Source organism: Drosophila teissieri, chromosome 2R (genome assembly GCF_016746235.2).
Source record: "Drosophila teissieri strain GT53w chromosome 2R, Prin_Dtei_1.1, whole genome shotgun sequence".
In the NCBI taxonomy this organism is placed as follows: domain Eukaryota; kingdom Metazoa; phylum Arthropoda; class Insecta; order Diptera; family Drosophilidae; genus Drosophila; species Drosophila teissieri.
In genome coordinates this window covers 15,993,264-16,012,669 of record NC_053030.1, presented here as the reverse complement: position 1 = coordinate 16,012,669, position 19,406 = coordinate 15,993,264, and the positions used below count along the sequence as shown (strand labels likewise).

Here is a 19,406-nt window from a genome sequence, read left to right as displayed (position 1 = left end):
GCGATGGGGGCTGGGATTTTGCGTTTGCGTTTGCTTTTGGTGGCCGTGTGGGCGAGGGATTTAATTTCGTGCGGGATTATTATTTCGGATTTAACTCTTCGTTTTATGGATCGCTTGGCATTATAATGAACAGCGGCGTCGCCGGATGCTCATGGGCGCATAAGGGGGGTCGGGTCAGCTGAGATATAAATACATTTGGAAAAATATCAATATTTTCATAATTTATTTTCTAGAAAACAAAAAATTTATAATTGTTCTAGTTAATATATACTACAGATTTGTGTTGATGCTGTGCAGATAATTTAATTTCATTAAAATATTCTTATCCCAAATAGCGATCTCGTCGAAATACATTTTGGTTACATTGTAATGCACTTCATGTTCGCCAGCATTATAATCCACCCCCCATCCAGCAGGCACCGCACTTATCCCAAATGCCGAGCACCTTTATTCGAGGTTAGCACGCCACTGCTCTATAACCCGCTTTGGCATTATAAACTCCGGTGTATTTTTATAACCAAACCTTAGCAATCGCCTGCGACAGCTTCAGCTTCAGCTTCAGCCTCAGCTACAGCGTTCGGCGACGGGAAACTGTGAACCCGAATCCATTATAGCTTAAGCTGCTGCCAACACCAACACCAACACCAACACCAATGCCCATGCCCGGATACAGATACAGAGGCACACACACGTACAGCTGGGGCATTATCCCAAAACGAAATGACATCCCTTGGAAATTAATCCTTAATTCCATTCATTTCGTATAATCCCAGAGATATACTTTGATAAGCGTAATGCGGGGCCAGGGCTTAACGGCAGAGCGAGCGAGATGGGGCGACGCGTCGAGAGCGCGAGGGTGTCCCTGTGTGAGTGTGAGTGGCAATGGAGAGAGAGAGTGGCAGAGAGAGAGAGAGTGAGAGAGCGCCCAGAGCCACATGTTGCTATCCATTTGTGTGCGTGTGTCCCCTGCTTGCATCTGTATCTGTGCCTTTGCCCCCGTATCTGCGCCTGTTTGAGTGAGTGTGTGTGTGCGTGTGGGCCAGAACTCTCGACTCTCGCAGCTGAGTTTTCGGTTTCCGCTTCAGTATCGTGCCAAACATGCTGGAAGAAGGTTGGTGTAACTGCTTTTCGCTGTGCCCAGTGTTTTCTCTGTGTTTTCGTTCCGTTCGCGCCGGTTATTGGTGTTTGCAGTTTGTTGTTTGTTGTTTATGTTTAATGGCCTGGCCAGCAATTGGATTATGTTTGAGACTGTGGATTATGAACCTGACTCCCTCTCTGCCTGTGTGTGTGTGTATATTTGTGTGTTTGTCTCAGCCTAAAATGATGAATCTAGCCCGGTGAATTGTGTCCTGTGACCTTTGAGTGAGTGACCTGTGTGTGGGAAGTGGGAGCTCAGGAACTGAGAGACTGAGAAGCTGAGGAAGTGGGGAACTGAAGAACTGAGGAAGTGGGGAACTTACACCGGGGACAAGGACACTTGCACACACAATAGATCCCGCCATCGAGTTGAGTTCCTCTTTTAACACCCTGACAGCTGGGTGCTCGTGTGTTTTGAGTCTGCAGACCAGATTTGCCACACCACTGTCAAGTCGCATTTGTCAACAAAGGCTACTGCCGCACACACACACACACACACACATCAGTACACCAGTACACAAGTACACCAGTACAACGGTACACTGGCAAACAACACACAGCAAACAAACACACAAAGCGCTCAAATGAACTTAAAAAGCAGAGCGAAAGCTTTTAAATCTGTTGCTTTCGTGCAGGCTAATCCCTATGAAGTTCACTAGATTTTGCTTTGTTGCTGTTGTTGTTCCAGTTCAACAGTGGCAGACACCAGCTCACCAACACACACAAGCACTCCCACACAGATACACACTCACACAAATGCGAAGTAAAGCTGGCAAGGGAGAGCTGCCAACAAGAGCAACAACAATGCACGGCGCGCTTTGGCACTTAAACCGAACTGAGCCGTCGGGCAGAGCTCATCCTCATCCCCAAACCCATCCCCATCCTCATCCCCTTCATCATCCTCCCAGTGCCCAGGGGAGCAAGCTGGAGCTGGGCAAGCCACCCACATCCCATCCGCCCACTGACCTAAGCCACGCTCTGCCCACCGCCCACTGCCCACCGCCCAACACCCGCAAAAATAAAAGCCAGAGCAAAAACAAACAAGCAGCGAGGCTGTGAAAATAAACTAAAGCCCCAGAGAAGGATAACCGAGTGGGGGACTTGAGCTGGGGGTCTAGACGGGATCATCCATGTACGTGGGTACTACTAGTCCTAGTCAAAGTTATACTCCCATGTATCTCAGTATTGTAACTGATCCCAAGGAGTAGAGAGTTCTATTTGGTGTAACTTAAAGATTCCAACGAGTAAGAGTTCTATTTGGTCTTACTAAAAGATTGAGAGTTATATTTGGTCTTACCAAAAGAGGTATTTATTTTGATTCGTAGACTTATAGGTATATGTTAGATCATTATAATGTAAATAGTAATCGGTTTTCCATCTGACGTTGCTAAGCAAAATCGGCTTAGCTTCTCTATGGCATTCGCCGCCTTTCAAAGTGCGTACTCAAGTATAGTTCCGCTTTGATTTCGATCTGCAAGTCCTTTCCTCTTCGATTCCGGTCCTGGAAATATGCGAGCATATGAGTTGGGCCAGTTCAACCCCAGCCGAAAGCTTTTCGCCTGCAAATCTGAGATTAGGCGCCCGGGATCTACTCATTACAATGGTAGTACTCGGTAGGCATTTGATTACCCAGTCCGTGGATGGACTACTCCGTCATAGCAGATTATGCAACCAGGAGTGACTGCTCGTGCGTGCTCGCCGGTGATTTGGTAGCGTGGTTTCGCTCATTATGCCCGAAATGCGAAATCCGCCTCGGATTAAAACAAACTCGCCGACTTCATCCCTTCATCCCTTCCTCCCTGCATTCCCGCCCAGCACTCAGTCCGGGTTGGTTCTACCCCAAACCGCTTAGAGATTATGGCGAACTTTTGACTAATTTGATTATCTGATTTGGTATTCATAGTCATATGACCCCTAACCCTTTAAATTGGCTAACTGCTGCATTTTTTTCCCTCCGCTGTCACTGGCTCCACAGGCGGTTGGGTGTCTCATGTGTTGGGTGAGTGTGTGTGTCTGGAATCCCCAAAGATTTAGCTGTAAAAGCCCCACGGCATTGCTCCCACATTCGAGTGCTCATGCATATGGCATTTGCAGTGTATGGAGTGTATGGAGTGTGGAGCTGGAAAAAAATCAACTCGAATGCCGCTGGCATTGGGTGAAATCGCAAAAAATTAGCAGTTAATCCCCTTAAATTGAATGCCGCAGATGGTGTTGCCATTGTCGTTGCTGTTTTGCTTCTGCTTGTCTGTTTGCTGTTTGGTTAGTTCACATGGCTGATAAAGGCCAAAAGGAACAGAAGCAGAAACGGCAACTGGAACTGAAACGGAAACTGAAACTGAACTGAATCACAAAAGTTAACTGGGCATTTGGACATCGCAGAGATTGTTAGGCGAAAAGCCAACAAACAAGTGTGTGTGTGTGTGCTGGTTTCGTGGCTCGTGTTTGCGGCAATTAGTCGGAGTTGCCACATAATACGCGCGGCTAAATGTTTAAGATTTTAAGTTGCAAGAGGCAGGGGCAGCGTTCTCGGACCTAAGCCGTCGGTGGTAGTATGTGTTACTATGTTTGCGGTTTGGCTTTTGTGGCCGAGGCTTAGGGGCCCGGGCCCTCCACCTAATCCGCAACTAGTGAGGAAATCTGTTGAGAAATTTAACCTAATCCCGGCCAGAGTTCAGGGAGCCCGACAAAAGGCTGCAAAATAATAAGGGGACGCGAAGGAGCTGCGACTTATAATGGCACTGCGTAAATCCCCTTCAAATTAAGCTCCTTGCCAGCCTCGCGTATCGACGTCTCGCACCCTTCATCCCAACTCCCATTGCCCTCCGCATCGCAATCCCACTGCCATCCCCATCTCCACTCCCATTCCGCTTGCGATTCCGATTCCGATTCCGAGGCGAGGTTACGCTTAATGCAAATACAATGCTACGCGCTCACCGCAGCCGGATCAAATTTCATCCTCCTCCGAGGGCGACCCCTTGGATCCCCCCTTCGGATCCCCCTTGGAGCCGCGCGTCCCTCGTCCAGACAAAGCCCAAATGCCAAAATACCAATGCGATATGGCGACATCCTTTCTGCTTCCTCCTCCTGAGTAGGACATCGTCGACGTCTGTGGGCCACTAATAAACCCGAGCCTCACCCTCTCCCTTCCCCACCATCCGCCGCCTCTGTAAAGCCACTCATCTGGCGGCTCCTTCGGCCCGCCACCCCCCTCTGCCGCCCTCCGCCACCAGTTTGCAGTTCATTGGCAGCGGATTAAGCCGGCGCGCATTCGCAGAGGCAGCAAATACAAAAGACGCTTTTGCCATTGGATCGATTTAAAATACTTCAGCGGCACGGAAAATACGAGCAAGCGGGGCAGGGAAGAAAAATCAGTTGTGGGTATTAATAAGCGCTGAGGGGGCGGGGCAGGGGCGGAGGCGGAAGGGTAATATGCATAAGCACCATTAACTTGTACTTAAAACTGTGGCAGGTGGTTGAGCCGAGGAGCGGACCATTCGAAACAAGGGGGTCGCTTTGGCCCCCCTCTTGCCCCCTCTTGCCCACTTGCCACCTTGCCCCCGCTGCATGTAACTTAATTCGCCGTGTGGCTGGCAGCGTCTTCAAGCGGATTATATTAATCAATACAGTGATATATATGGCCTTTGTTCAGCCTTGCTCCTTACGGGCTCCCAACTTCCTCATCCTCCTCCTTCTCCTCCGCCTCCTCCTCCTTCTCCTTCTCATTTGCCTGATTCGCCAGCGAGAAGGTTTAAATCAGACAGACAGCCACTAGGCGTATACTTATTTTACTCCGCCTTAAGAGCTACTTTCTCCGCAAACTGGAGGTCTTACTGAATACATTTAAATCAAAGTTGAGGCTGTGCAATGTTTAAATAAGATTATTAATTGTATTAACAAGGGCAAGCAATTAAATTTTTAGTTGCAATATCTTAACAAAAACTTTGGCAGTGCATATTACCTATAAGTTTGTTGTATAAATCAGAATGCGCACAACTTACCTTTGAATCAAAACAGAACTCCTCATTAAACTGACCCTTAGAATATTAAATAAAAAATACAATGGGTATCAGATAGTCGTAAGAGGGGTATAGCGCCTTGGTTTCTCGGTTCGCAGTCTTTTGCCCGCTTTAATTGAATCAATGGCACAGATCGCATGTTGTGCTCCTTCGCCTTCGCCATCGCCGCCGCCGACCAGAGACTTTGTTTGGCTTTAAGCAGGAAGATTTAAACGTAATGCTAGCCGATTCCCTTAGCATATTTATGCATTTATGTGTACACACACATACATACTGTATATACATACATGAGCATGCCTATAATTCAGTCACACAGTCAAAGCGTCTTAAGCGCTAAGTAGAAGCAACGTAAATAAGTAATATTGATAACTAAAGTGATTAAGGTTGCCTTTGGTTCTGCTGCAGTTGCACTTCCCCTCACCTCGCCCCTGTGTCTGTGTGTGTGTGGCTTTGTCTTTGGAACTGTCTGCTGGAACTCACGTATGGATCCCATACGTCCCAGCCGAGTGGGTGGCCCACTTGGTCAATTCGGAGTGGCTAAAACAAACGCAGTCGGAGCAGGTTTATGTGGAGGAAGCATGAGCGATTTCTTGGTTGCCATTTTGGCTTGGCCCTTTTTTTTTGCTCTTCCACCTCCCTCCCCTTTCAGCTGCGCCAGTGATTATGCTTGGTTCAACTGGTTTCTGGTTGATTTTTGGACATGCAACCCCGAGGGGGAAGGAGAGGGGAAACCCCTTCGGAGTTCTATCTCGGCAGCGCTTGTTTGCAGACATTATCGACATTTAAATCCCTTATTTGTGGCTGCTGCCTGGACGTCCTTTTCCCGGCCACTTGATAGAATTTGACAAATTGAAAATCCTTTTGTGGCGAGCGGTCGTCCTTGTGTGTGCACGCATGGCCTTATCCTGCAGTTCATAATTTTAATCCGGTTCCACAAAAATGTCTGCTTATTTGCATCGCCGAGCTCTTGAGCTGTCGAGATGCTGAGATGCTGGCGAGTCCTTAAGCTCTCGACATTCTTTGCGCCTTAATTATTCACTTCTTGCACTCGTTTTAATCCCACTGCCATCAATTTGGCATTGCTCGGTTCGATTGCATAACTTCGCATTGCTTTCGCCCGAGAGTCGAGAGTCATTTGGCCGAAAAATACACATTATAATCCTTTTGTAAGGATTTGTCCCTGGCACATGGCTTCGCCAACTCAAACCATACCAAGAATAGCCCAACCCCCTGTGCATTCAATTATCGTTTGGCCTCGCAGTTGGCCATTGTCTCAGGGTCCCTGTCCGCAAATTCGCAAAACTAATGAAGTGCTGCAGCTCCTTGAGCAGCCTGCTAATGCCACTAGAGTCCTTTTTCCTTACTCCCCTCCACTCCCCCTGGACTCCTGGACTCTTGAACTCTTCAGCCACTTGGCCGCATGTATAAGCATGTTTTCTGGTTTGCTTCACAGACAAAGCTTAGAACCACTTAAGAAAATCCATTCACAACCTGGAACTAACTAGAGTCCTGGCCATCCTGCCGTCGGGGGTACGTGTGTGTGTGTGTGTGTGTGAGTGTCCTGCAAAGATTTTCGAACGCTTCGTCTGAGGTTTGGCCCCTGTCGTTTTTGCCGGCAAAAGAAAGCTCACCTGATGATGGTCCCAAATCAACATATGAAGCAAACAACAAAAAGGATTAAGTCCAAGACACACACACATACACATAGAGACACAGACACACACACATGTCCCTTTTGCATAGTTTTACATGTCTAAGGACAAAAAATGAATTTATTGCGCAACAAAAACAAGAACACAGAACTTGAGACAATTTCAAAGCCTAACCCGAGAGGCCGAGGCCAATTTAGCAGCTGAGATGGGCCAAAAAAGCGGGGGTTCGGGCAAAGGATTCAAATAAATTACCGCTACGGGCCATACTTATTTCATTAGGATTATTTTTGACTAACATTTACGGCTCCCCCACCGACCGACCGACCATGTCCTTTGCGAAATACTCGAAGGAGTGTTGGGCGGCAGAGGAGCCAAGTGCTGGAGTCAAAGGATTCCTGATTTCCGGTTGTATCCGACTGGGCGGATTTCGATTGGTTCGCCGATGAGGGCGCTAAACGCGAACAGTCGGCGATAAAAAGAAAGAAAATGCCTCACGGCATTAATTATAATCCGCTTAAAAGTTTCAACATGTTTTCCCAGCCCCCCAAAAGCCCTATTCAAACACAAAAAAACAAAAAAAAACACACGAATACAAATACAAATACGGTGGCGCAAAAAAAAAGAGGCGTACAAATCTCGAAATACGCCTCTGACTCAGAGCAAAAGGCCAAGAAGCAGCGGAAGAGGGCCAACTCAACTCAACTCAAATGCAAAGTGCAGATTTTTCGCATGTGCACAAGTGGAACTCGAAGTGCCAAAGAGCATTGACTCCGATTCGGAACAGAACAGCAGTATTCTCGGGGGTGAAAGATCAGTTCAAGCGGCTCGAAAGCCCTCGACTCACAGAAAGAGATTCGAAATCCTTGCAGAGGACACACAAGTTATGGGGTTCAAGGATTGCTTAGGCTGGGATTGGTCTTTACAATTATATCTTCATCACTTCTTCTATATAAAACGTTATAATTTCTTATAACTTTGTGATGAGATCTATGGCTTGTAAAAACGTTTCTTTTTTATGTTATATTCTTTTGTTACATCATACTTTGTTAACTCAGTACACCCAATTTCGCTCTTCAAATACTAAATGATCCAAACTAATTGGCAATCCAACTTCGATACGCCGGCCATGCGGCAATTTGCCACCGCTGCCCCGCATCGCTTTTCAATAGCTAATCTTTCATTTCCTAGGTATTCATTATTCCGCAAGGCAAAGGCAGTTGTTAGGCAGCTTACCTCGCTTGTGTCCTGCGTCGTCCTGCGGCGGCAGGGGAGCAGAAAACACCGGAGGCAAGACGCAAACCGATTTTCATTTTATTGTCCTGCTTAATGCGTTTGTTTTTCTTTTGCGAGTGCAGCAGGCCAGCCAGCCGAGTTGAGAAGAGCTGGGAAATCGGGAAAAGCGCAGGGACTAAGGCAAGGATATGTGCAGGAAGCCAGAGGTGTGAGATGCCAGCCAAGTGAAAGGCTTTCCTTTGTGCCAGCTTGTGTGCGAGTGTGTGTGTGCGGGTGTGTGTGTGTGCTGGGGAAAGTTCTTAAGTCGCTCCGAATGCTGCTGAAGCTGTCGGAGGCATTATAAATTAAAATGCACGCATTAAAAATTCTACTAAAAAACAGTTTGCAATTAAGTAGGACTTAAGTTGAAGTGTAAATAAAAATGCACACACACACACACGCGCACACACATAGAATCCCTTGGGATGCTGAAAATTTGTTTTCTGGCGTGAAGTGAAGGAAAAACTTGTGGCAATTTCCTTAAGACTATTGCTTAATTTCCGGTCACTCTTCCTTGCAAACAGCGGCCCACGCACACCCACAAAAACACCCATAAACACACGCACACACATACACACACACGATGGGAAGCCTACTTAAGTCCCTTGAAATCCTTGAGATTTTTTGCACTGGTCAAGCAATGATAAGCAAATTTCCCCACAGTTCACTTGGCTTAAGACGAACCCTTTCTCTCCATCCATCCAGCTGCTGTCCGTGTCCACGTGTCCGCTTGTCCGTCCGTTGTGGTTATTAAAACTTTTGGCCTGTTGAAATTTTAATTTTCCTAAATACCCAAATCACTCAAAATCATTTTAATAAGTAAATTATGAGCAGTCTGCCTATAAATAAACAATCACACAATTTATTCCATCGAAAAAGTCGAGAAAAGACTACAAATATTTGCCGGCCCAGCAAGGATACTTGAGTAATCCTTTGCAGTCACCTAAATAGCTCTGCCCGCCTAAAACTTCTGTCTGTATGTGTGTTTCTATATATGTGTGTGCTTGTGTGCATGTAAGGATTAAATCGTTTTGATGTCCTTGCCAGGGCAATTTATAATTATTTGTTTGCGTTGGCCTGTGGTCAGCCAATTGGTCAATTTCTTAGAAGAAAGTCGAGTGGATAAAACTTTTCCTCTTCCCCTTCCCCTTCCCCTTCCGCCAGCCCGGTAATTTGGATACTTTATGCACATGAGATGTTTCTGGAAACTTTTCACCAGATTTTAAGTCCTTAAAGAGGGGGAGGGAAAACTGCTCCTGGCAGTTTCACCTGCCATCTTCGGTGAGCTGGGAATTTTCCAATTTCTGTTGATTGCGATGACTGAACTCGATTATTGGTGCTGCCATCGATGCAGGTTAATAAATCTTAAGCCGCGTGGCGGTTCGCGGGAATTCGATTCGCCAACAAGGGCGGATGGATACCGTCTTAGCCCTTAGCCCTTAGCCCCTGCCAAAGTAGAGTTCATTTACAAATCGTTTGTCGGCTTACCGACTGAAGGGGGGGGGGGGGCGGTGGAGAAAGCCAAGTAGTAGAAGTCGCCGGAGTTGTCTGCCTGCCGCGCCAAGATTTAATGCCCTGCAACCGTTCTGCCCTCCGCGCTTAATTCAATTTGTTTTGGCCCGCTTCGACTGTCTCGATTACTTACCATTTTTTCAGATTGTCTCCTTTACTTGCGCTACTTGCTACTTGCCTCCTGCCAGTGGCACTGATAATGCTAATAAGGATAAGCTCTGTCTGCCATCGTTGGCCCGGGTGACTTAAAGCTGCTGATTCCGATTCCGATTCCAATTCCCATTCCGATTTTGATTCCAATTCCGACCCGGCCAGTGGTTGTTGAAATGCCAGTTCAGATGCAACAATTACTGGCTGCTCGGTGGTCTGGGCATCCACCCGCTAAGACCACCACACACTAAACGCAACTGCCACCCACTAAACAACACACCACCCACCCTCCACACACACACTCTCACACACACAGACACACGCATACATATGCAGGTGGACGAAATCCGCTTTTGTTTTAGCCCCATCAAATCATGGCTCCATGGATAATGGATATATTGAGTTTATAATTCGCTGGCACAGGCCGCACAACGAGTTTTCATCCATGGAACCAGACCACTGCACTAATGACCAGTTCTGGGCCATCATGACCATCATGGCCATCGAGAACATTTGGTGTTTTTGGGGGCCCAAAACAATGCGTTTAGAGCAGCTGGCTAATTTAATGGTGGACAGCATTTTTGTGTTCATAGCACGCAAATATTACGAATTTGGGCAAATATTTCGAATTGATTGAATTTAATATGATTATTATTACACCTCGCGCCCATCAGCACTTAAAGTTCTAGGTGACAAACAATGCATTGTAGTTGAATTCTTTATTCCTTTTCAACTCGGCACAGCCGACGCGGCGAGCGGCTGATGTATTTATTTTTAATGCCGATGGCCCCCAATGAGGTTTTCATGGCAATTAAAAGATTTGCGTGGCCCACACACACACGAACACACGCACACACCAACAGAACGCCGCCCACAAAAATATGGCATGGAAATCACACGTAATTGGGCTGAACTTTCGGTTGGTCCGATTTTATGCGATTTTCCTCGATTTTCCGCCCCCTCAACCCCCAACCCATCGCTGTTCTTTAAAACGCTCGCAGCTTGCAACGCGGACCCGGCAAATGCCAATCGTTCGCCAATCTCTGGCTGCTTACAATTTTTATAATTGGAATAATTAATAATACCATTATGTTGGCCGGACCTGGGGCGTTAAGCCTATTTGCAGTGTGCCGCCCATCAGCCCCTCAATTGGTCCTGGCCACGCCCACTTGCCACCAACCCACCTTCCCACTTCCAGTGGCCATAATGTCTATAACTTCTATGCTCTATGCATTTGGCCATTTTATTTTTAAGCCTTCAATAATTGGTCGGGTGGCGCGGTGAGTTAGTTTTCGAGAGCGTTATCGAAAGAAAGAGCATAATTCATAATTTTGAAAAACCCATTTTCTTTTTTTCAAATTTCAAGTTTAGTTCGCCATTGCCCACAGTGGAAATGGTCGAATGGTTTGGCAATTTAAGCGGCTAAAACCATTTGCGGCTAACCGCAACAGGCAATAATTTATTTTAATACCATTGTGCCGTGCGTGTGGAGGTGTGGAGCCAATCTGCATCAATCTGCATGAAATGCCCCATTGCGAATATGTTTTAATTGCTTATTTTAATTTGTCGATGATTTGCACTTGGAACTAGACTGAACTAAACCGATTATTAAACACACCACTCGACGCTATTATTAATAATAATATTACTACTATACATTTCTAACCGCCTCCTTGCCACTCCTTCTGCTCCTTTCAGCCAAATCACTTCCACTCCACTGTGTGGTGGAGTCGGTGCACTCGCTGCACGCCTCCCTCACCATCGACACTCGCCAGCCCTGGAAGAGGCGCCCCAACATCGAGACCGACAGCTACGTGATCATCGCCGCGGCCACGCCCTGGAGCGAGATTGTCCAAACCGCCCTCCAGCGGCTGGGCTACTCCCAGGAGGTGGCCAACACAGCCAGAGGTGAGTGTCCTGTCCTGGCTTAGACCAGGACACCCACTTCAAGGAGCTACCAGTAGAAGGTGGCAGGATAGTCAGTGTTCTAACTTACACTGCATTGCTACTAGTGAACTATAGAAATGAGCATTTGAATAACAACTCCATCCTGTTTATCTCCCTGCAGGCTCCTTAATAATCAAGCACTGGAAGCCCATTCCCCTGGAGCAGATATCGGACAACCCGGCGGTGCCCGTGAGCGATATTGTGGGCGAACTGACGTCCGTGATCACGCTGAGGATCGTGATCCTGCGGCCCAAGACATCGCCGTTCGGCGAGATCAAGGACAAGCTGCTCAAGCTGCTGGTGCTGCAGTCGCATGCGGTGCTCCGCTCCACAGGATGTCCGCTGGATGAGGTGAGTTTGCAGCCCCCGTTCCTTTCTTCCGCCCGTCTGCCAATTAGACATTCACTTTGAACTTTCACTTAAAATTCGGCACTAAGACGACGAAATTCTATAATGATGCATAAGCGGTTTACGCCAAACTCCCCCCAGCGCTCTTATCCGTCTTGGAGTTTGCTAAACTTGCCCAAAAATGTCTCCGGATGAGAGAAGTGAAGTGGCGACGCTAATTTGCGTGATGCGAGGCATGAGCACACACACACACACACATGCACACTCATTTACACACACACACACTCAGAGAGAAGGATACTTATAACTTTTGCATGTCCTGTCTGCTTGCGGAATATTTAACTCATTGAAAATGTTTTGATAGCTACTACAAAGAAATTTTGTTAAGCCGAGTTCATTTATTTGGTTCACTTAACTAATCCTTTTTTGCAATAGTTTTCATTTTAATCAGCTTTGCGCTGCTGCCTCCTTGCTCGCCTGTATCCTGTCTCCTGTCTCCAGGAGTATGCCGAAGTATATGTACATATGTATGTATGTGTGTGGCTTTTGTGTGCCTTATTGAAATCGGTTTAGAAGGCTTAGTTGGGAATCCTGCAGCAGGCGGGGCACGCAGTGCATGGCTCACATGACCCACTTCCGTGGGGGTGCAGAGGGGGGAGGGGTGAGCGAGGGGGTGTTGCGATATCGGTGCATTAAGGCCATAAATCATTGGGCCGTACACTATCGCTGGCGATGAACAACACGAAATCACGGCCAGAAATACCCTTCAATTGATATTGCGACTTTATTGGCCTGGCCACCGCCTCTCCACCCCCACCAGCCCCTCCAGTGCTTCTTCACTCCCTCCACCCCCCCTTGATTAAAGCAAATCGAAGCAAGGCAAGGCACCTAATCACATGATAAGCATTTACCATAATTTCCACATTCGCCGTCTGACACCTCGAGCCCATCGCGATGGCTCTCCACTGTCCGCTGGAGGAGCTTTGCTTTGCTTTGGGGTGCGGCGATAGGAAAATCAATTTAATAATACCCCGCCACGTAAGAAGCGTCAACCAGCCCATTTTATTTACAATTAGGTGTCTCTGCCCCACCAGCCCACCAGGCCCACCGCCCACCTAACCCACCTAAAACCACCCACCCCTCCGGCAGTTGGCCTGTGTTCTGAGCAGCTTAAGTGATTTGGGGCGCCTCCTTAGCTGATAGCACCACCGCGACGCTAGAAAGAACCACAGACACCATAGACACACCAACAGACAGAAATCGGAACCAAAACGAGGCGAAGCCACGGCAAAACCACCGAAAGAGCCAGACATTATCTTGGCCAGCAGTTGGGAGACAAAGCAGTATCTTTGAGCATTTAATACGCCATGGCAATCTACCCTTTGGCCAACTCAAAGCGACGCAACTCATCGCATCGCATCGCATTGCGAGTCTATTTCTGTTGGGTAAATTCAATTTTAATCGCCATAAGCTGATGTGTCGCTGCCTATCAGGTATCAGGGACTATCTATTTATCGCCTTCGCTGCGCTGCGATTCAATTCGACTCGACGCGATTCAACTCGGTGGCTCTGTTGTCTGTTAATAGTTAATATCAGCCCGGCGTGGTATCGCTCAGGTATCTGGTAGTAGGCAATTTTCGACTGCCACTCGCACTCGCACATTTATGGCTAAGTGAATCCCGCCACTTGAGTTCGCCGGACAACAAATCAACAACAGCAACAACTAGAGCTACCGCCACAAACAGAACCCCGTTTGCTAACCGGCGACTGTGATTTTTATGACAGCCGCTTAGTGACCGGCGGACTTTGGGGTCTTAGTGCAGCCAGCTACTGTTGACAGTCGCTCAGTGCTCCGTGCTCAGTGCAAAAGCAATCCCCTGTCCAAGGCTGTTGTCCCCACACCCACTAATCCCGCGCATTTTCCCCTGATTTCCACACGGAACACACCACCTTTGAAGTGATGATCGAATCGCTGATTTACCACATTTACCACATAACCATCATATGACTGCAGAGCGTGGCAGCACTTATAATAGAATAGGTGTTCCTAATTAAACAATCAGCACAATCACAATTGGGGACCCCGAAATGTTTCCATTCATTTTCGTGCCCGTGAATCATGCTCTTGCCAAATAGATTCTACGATTATGCATTCTATCTATCTGCAAAGTGGTTTACTAATGAGTAAAATACAGTTTATAAGTAGGTGATAAGCATAACCCTTGTACGTGGCTTTCTAAATGTGGTCTTCCTATGCTTCCCTTCCAGGTAACGCTATCCCAGATCTGCCGCAGCTCCCACCAGAACACCTACGCGCTGCCAGGAGGTGAGATCTCCGACGAGCTGCGTCGCAAGTTCGACCAGTGGTGGTCCAATCAGCTCTCGCCCCAGGCGGCGGCCATGACGCCCAAGATGCTGCCGTTCATGACGGGTCCGTCGGCGGTTCCCGTTCCAGTGGCCGTGCCCGGCGAGATGGACTTTCCGGTGGGCACGGCGATGGCGGCGGCGGCTGCTGCTGCGGCTCATGCCGCTGCTGCCGGTGGAGCGGCGGGCGGTAATCCCCTGGGCTCGATGGGCAGTCGGGAGAGCCTGTTGCTGGCCAACGAGGCTGCTCACCATGCGGGCGCTGGACAGGCACCGGGCCCGGGGCATCACGGCAGCATGCTGGTGCATCCGATGCACGCGTCCATGCACCACCATCACCATCATGGCGGCGGCGGTGGACACGGTCCGCCGTATCCCAATCAGAAGACTCGCATGCGCACCAGCTTCGATCCGGAGATGGAGCTGCCCAAGCTGCAGAAGTGGTTCGCCGACAATCCGCATCCCTCGCGCCAGCAGATCCAGACGTATGTGGTGCAGCTCAATGCCCTGGAGTCGCGGCGTGGCAGGAAGCCCCTGGATGTGAACAACGTAGTCTACTGGTTCAAGAACGCTCGGGCGGCACAGAAGCGGGCCGAGATGCGGGGCGGTAGTCTGGGCAGTGCGATCAGTGCGCTGGGTCATGCCGCCATGAATGGCTATCTGAGTCAGCATGCCCCTTTGGGGCAGAACTCCAGCAGCAGTGCTGGTAGTCAGCCGATGAGCATGGGCAACCTGTCCATGTCGCACGACTACCTAAAGAGTCCGCTCAGCCTGAAGTCGGAGGACATCGACACAATGTCGCAGCACTCGGACGACATGGACGAGGAGCAGAGCAGGCCGAACACGCCGCAACTGCCCCTTTCGCTGACCACCCACGAGCGGCATCGCAGCTCGCCGCTGATGGACGACGACGAGGAGGAGGCGGGGGAGCAGCAGCAGCAGCAGCAGCAGCAGGCACAGGAGGCCAAGAGCGATGGCATGAACGGCAGTGTGAAGGATGAGGAGCGGCAGGAGAAGTCGCGCGACGAGCTGCTGGACAACGACAAGGAGAACTCCAACGGTGAGGAGCGGCATCAGGATGCAGACGCCCAGCTGGAGGTCAATGCCAGCCTCAACAATAACCACAACAACAGCAGCAGCATGCACAACGAGCAGGAGGTGAACTCCACACCCAAGCGCTCCACGCCCAAGGAGGAGGACGACGACCTGGACATGGACGAGGATGAGGAGGACAACGAGAACGATGCCAGCCACTTGGACGAGTTCCGCTCACCCTCGCCGGATCTAGCCGGCGGTGTTGTGCCCCACAAGGACCAGCTGCCCTTTCCCATGGTCCCCAACTCGATGTTCTCGCAGTCCTTCATGTACATGAGCCACTACATCCCGGCCTTCGGTCAAGCGGCCGCCGGACATCCGCATCACCATGCGGCGGCTGCAGCGGCCGCTGCCGGCATCCAACCCAACGCCCTGATGGGCGGCGGCGGCCTCAACCTGTCGAGCATCTCGAACGAGGAGCGCCGGAAGCGGAACCGCACCTTCATCGACCCGGTGACCGAGGTGCCCAAGCTGGAGCAGTGGTTCGCCATGAACACGCATCCCTCGCACAACCTCATCCTCAAGTACACCGAGGACCTGAACACCATGCCATATAGGTGAGCATCTGATCCTTTTGTTTGTTACTTTGTAGATAAAGGCATCTAAAAAAGAATTTAAATGTAAAATGTAGTAAACAATGTAAGACTAACTTTTTCCCTTATTTCTTTGTTTGTTTCCAGGCAAAAGTTCCCGCGCCTGGAGAGCAAAAACGTGCAGTTCTGGTTCAAGAACCGAAGGGCCAAGTGCAAGCGCCTCAAGATGTCGCTGTACGACAGCAATCAGTGCGCCCAGCTGGGCGGACTGGGCTCCTTTGTGCCCAAGTACGAGGAGCGCGACTAGGATGGCGGAAGTGCCGCCCGGAGTTTGAAATCAAAATTAGCAGCATTTCTTCTTGTAAATAGCTAAACGAGAGACACACACACAACCATATACAAAAGAAAAAAACCTATTTAAGCAGCTCCGAAATGCCGCTGCAGCTATGACAAATACTATACCATATACGATAGCTCATAATATGTAATCCCCTAGACTAGTGAACTCTAAGTATTATAGAACGAGAACTAACTAACCCAGTTACGCGTTACCATTTGCCCAGGAGCATCTAGCGAAATTAGAGCAAATAGATAAAGCCCAAGCCCACTTTACGAGTAATACCATCTTGCATGAACCAGTATGACTAATTTGTAGGTGTGGGGAGATTCTACGCAGGGACTCTAGCCCAGTATCCATTATACAACTCTCTATTTCTACTACTACCTAACTACCTAGTTCTTAGCCATTGATATAGAATGAGGGCGACAGCTCGTTAAGCATAAGCAAACCAAAGAAAGCCAAGTTTCGAGAACCGCAGACGAAGTAGAAGATGAAGCGATCTGCGATCTGTATATAATGTATGTTATCCTAGGTACGCATTCTTTGAGCATTGTGAATTTGTTTCGGCCTAAGTTGCATTTGTATCTGCAGACTAAGTTACCCGTAAGTTGAGTTTGAGTTGTACCACTTACCAGTTACCAGTACCAGTACGTTTAGTTGCCCTGCCTTATTTGAGAGCCCCCCTTCCCCTCCCACTCGCCTAGCACATATCCCTTTCGATACCGCATATAGAGTGTATAACATACCATTCGTTGCTTTCGAAGTCTTGGTATCTAATACCAACCCCCGAAATCTAGCCACCAATCAGCTTCGATGCGATTGGAAGCATTCGTTGCTATCTCCACATGGAGCGTTTCGATGCAAACCGCACGTAACTAAATCTACACACGGAAATAAAACGTTTTACAAATTGTTCCATTAGTTTCGTAAGCCTTTACATAGATAATAAACTTAATTCAAATAATATTGTAATTTATTGCAAGCATCAGTACGCCAACACACACACAGATACACACACATACAGACACACAAATAACACAGACAGACACACACAGTGAAACATCCACACATCTTTATATATAATATAAATAGAAATATATTCCCCAGCAATTATTAAATGATTAAATAAATACAATTTTAAATGTCAAATTCAAGCCGAGAGTTTTTTATGCCAGAGGGAAGTGGGGCCCCTAAAATCATGGAACTTTGCTATTCTGTGTTCTTTTGTAAGCCGGATATATATCAGTTTCAGTAAGCGGATATAGATAGTTGCTACAAATAGCTTGATAGCGCGAAGTATAATTTTGATTTTGATAATATTATTTCCAGCATAAACAATAAAGCTATTCTGTATAAATGACTGGAGATAATTTTAGACTACTGACGTGGTCAAATGTTGGTCCTTGTAACAATACCTTTTTAGAGGGGTATTCCAAATTTCAGGGCACATCATTAAGGAGTTCATAAATTCTTAGGGAGTGCATTGCTGGCCGAAAGGATGGGAAGAATGCTTTCCATTTTCCTCAGATGCCGCGGGCTAATGTGCTGCTGCAGTCGTAATGTGTTTGGCGATTTCTCATATGTGCCAGATCTTTGCTTTATTTCCTTGGGTTTTTTCACATTTTTTTTGTACTTTTTCGTAAGCACTGATAAGCGGCGGAGGAAATAAATATGCATATGTACGGGAAACGAAGAAAAAATGGCAATATGAGCAGCACATTTAGCTTCGTTTCGAGCATGAGTTGTGGCACGGGGCGTATGAGTTATCTACCGCCCACCCACCCATCTCGGCCGCAGATATGAAACAATTTATTAGCGCCAAAGTTTACTTATTTTCATTGCTTTATTTCGCTCGCCTTTGTTACATCCCGCAGTCATTCGCAGATACCGTGGGTATGGTTCCTTGGATGCTTTCTTTTTGCTTGGGGGTTGGGTTCCTTGCGGTTACTAAATCAGCACAACATTATTTCTTATTTTAAATACACGTGTGTGTGTGTGGAGGGGATGTGCATCATTTGTTATCGCAAACTTTTAAATTAAAATTCGTGGGAAGGAGTGAAGCGGTTCCAATTTATGGCATATCTCTGGGCCGCAGCATATTAAACTAGCTGCTTATTTATGGATATCGTAATAGACTTCAGAACTGTTGCATACTTCTCGGCTGAAGAGAAGTTACGAGTTACGGACTCCAAAACTGTTGCATACTTCTGGGCGGAAGAGAAGTTACGTGTTATAGACTTCAAAATTTTTGCATACTTCTGGGCTACTGAGAAGTTACGAGATTTCCTGCGCATTTGAGGATATTGTAAGCTCTGAAGCGATGTAAATCATTCGAGAAGGATTCAAACTTCAGCATTTGCCCCTTACGCAAACATAAATATTTACACGAAATATTTAATTCTCAGCCAAGGAGATCCTGCTGCACAGGGAAGTCCTCTCGAGCAGTGGGATGTGCCATACAAAACTCCGCATAACTTTATCCATTAATTAAAATTCCACAGCACTTTGCACCGCTCTGTGTGGTTGGCGAATGAAATTACAGCCACGCCCACTCTCTCTATAGCCCCAACTGCAGGTCAAATGATAGGCGGGCGGGGGAAGGGGGGTAGCTCGGTTTGCGAGGGGCATTGAATGTAAATATACATAAACAGGAGCGCAAAAGAAAACATTTACATAGTTAACTACGCCGCACTTGCGGCTGTTGGCCAACTTTTGAGGTGGCTCAAAGGTGGTCCTGCTCCGTGGAGTGCCAATGGCAGCATAAATCTTACTTTCCCAAACTTTTTCATATGCCCTTAATGACGCCAAATGGCGTATAAATCTGAGTAATGCAATCATAATTAAGTGCTGCTCAGCCCACGGACAAGATATTGAAATATCTATCGCAATTCAGCCGGAGATCACTGCCCACCAAGAGGAAAGCATTCGCCATCAAAGGACTGAATTAGATTTCTTGGCGGCAATTAGAGCGGCCAGAACAAAAAGGACTCTCGCACTGCCAAAAAGGACAACGGACAGGAGAGGAAGGAAGTGCAGGAAG

General features: G+C 47.8%; 1 protein-coding gene across 1 annotated transcript in view; it reads left to right on the top strand.

The window, feature by feature from the left end:
- The window catches only part of LOC122612401, a 44,156-nt gene extending 26,736 nt beyond the window's left edge, over nt 1-17,420 (top strand). The window contains exons 3-6 of the mRNA XM_043785987.1: nt 11,438-11,647; nt 11,808-12,037; nt 14,303-16,050; nt 16,174-17,420. Coding sequence (XP_043641922.1) covers nt 11,438-11,647; nt 11,808-12,037; nt 14,303-16,050; nt 16,174-16,333 — 2,348 coding nt within the window. The 3' untranslated portion in view covers nt 16,334-17,420. The remainder of the gene's footprint in view (nt 1-11,437; nt 11,648-11,807; nt 12,038-14,302; nt 16,051-16,173) is intronic.
- Nucleotides 17,421-19,406: the final 1,986 nt, after the last annotated feature.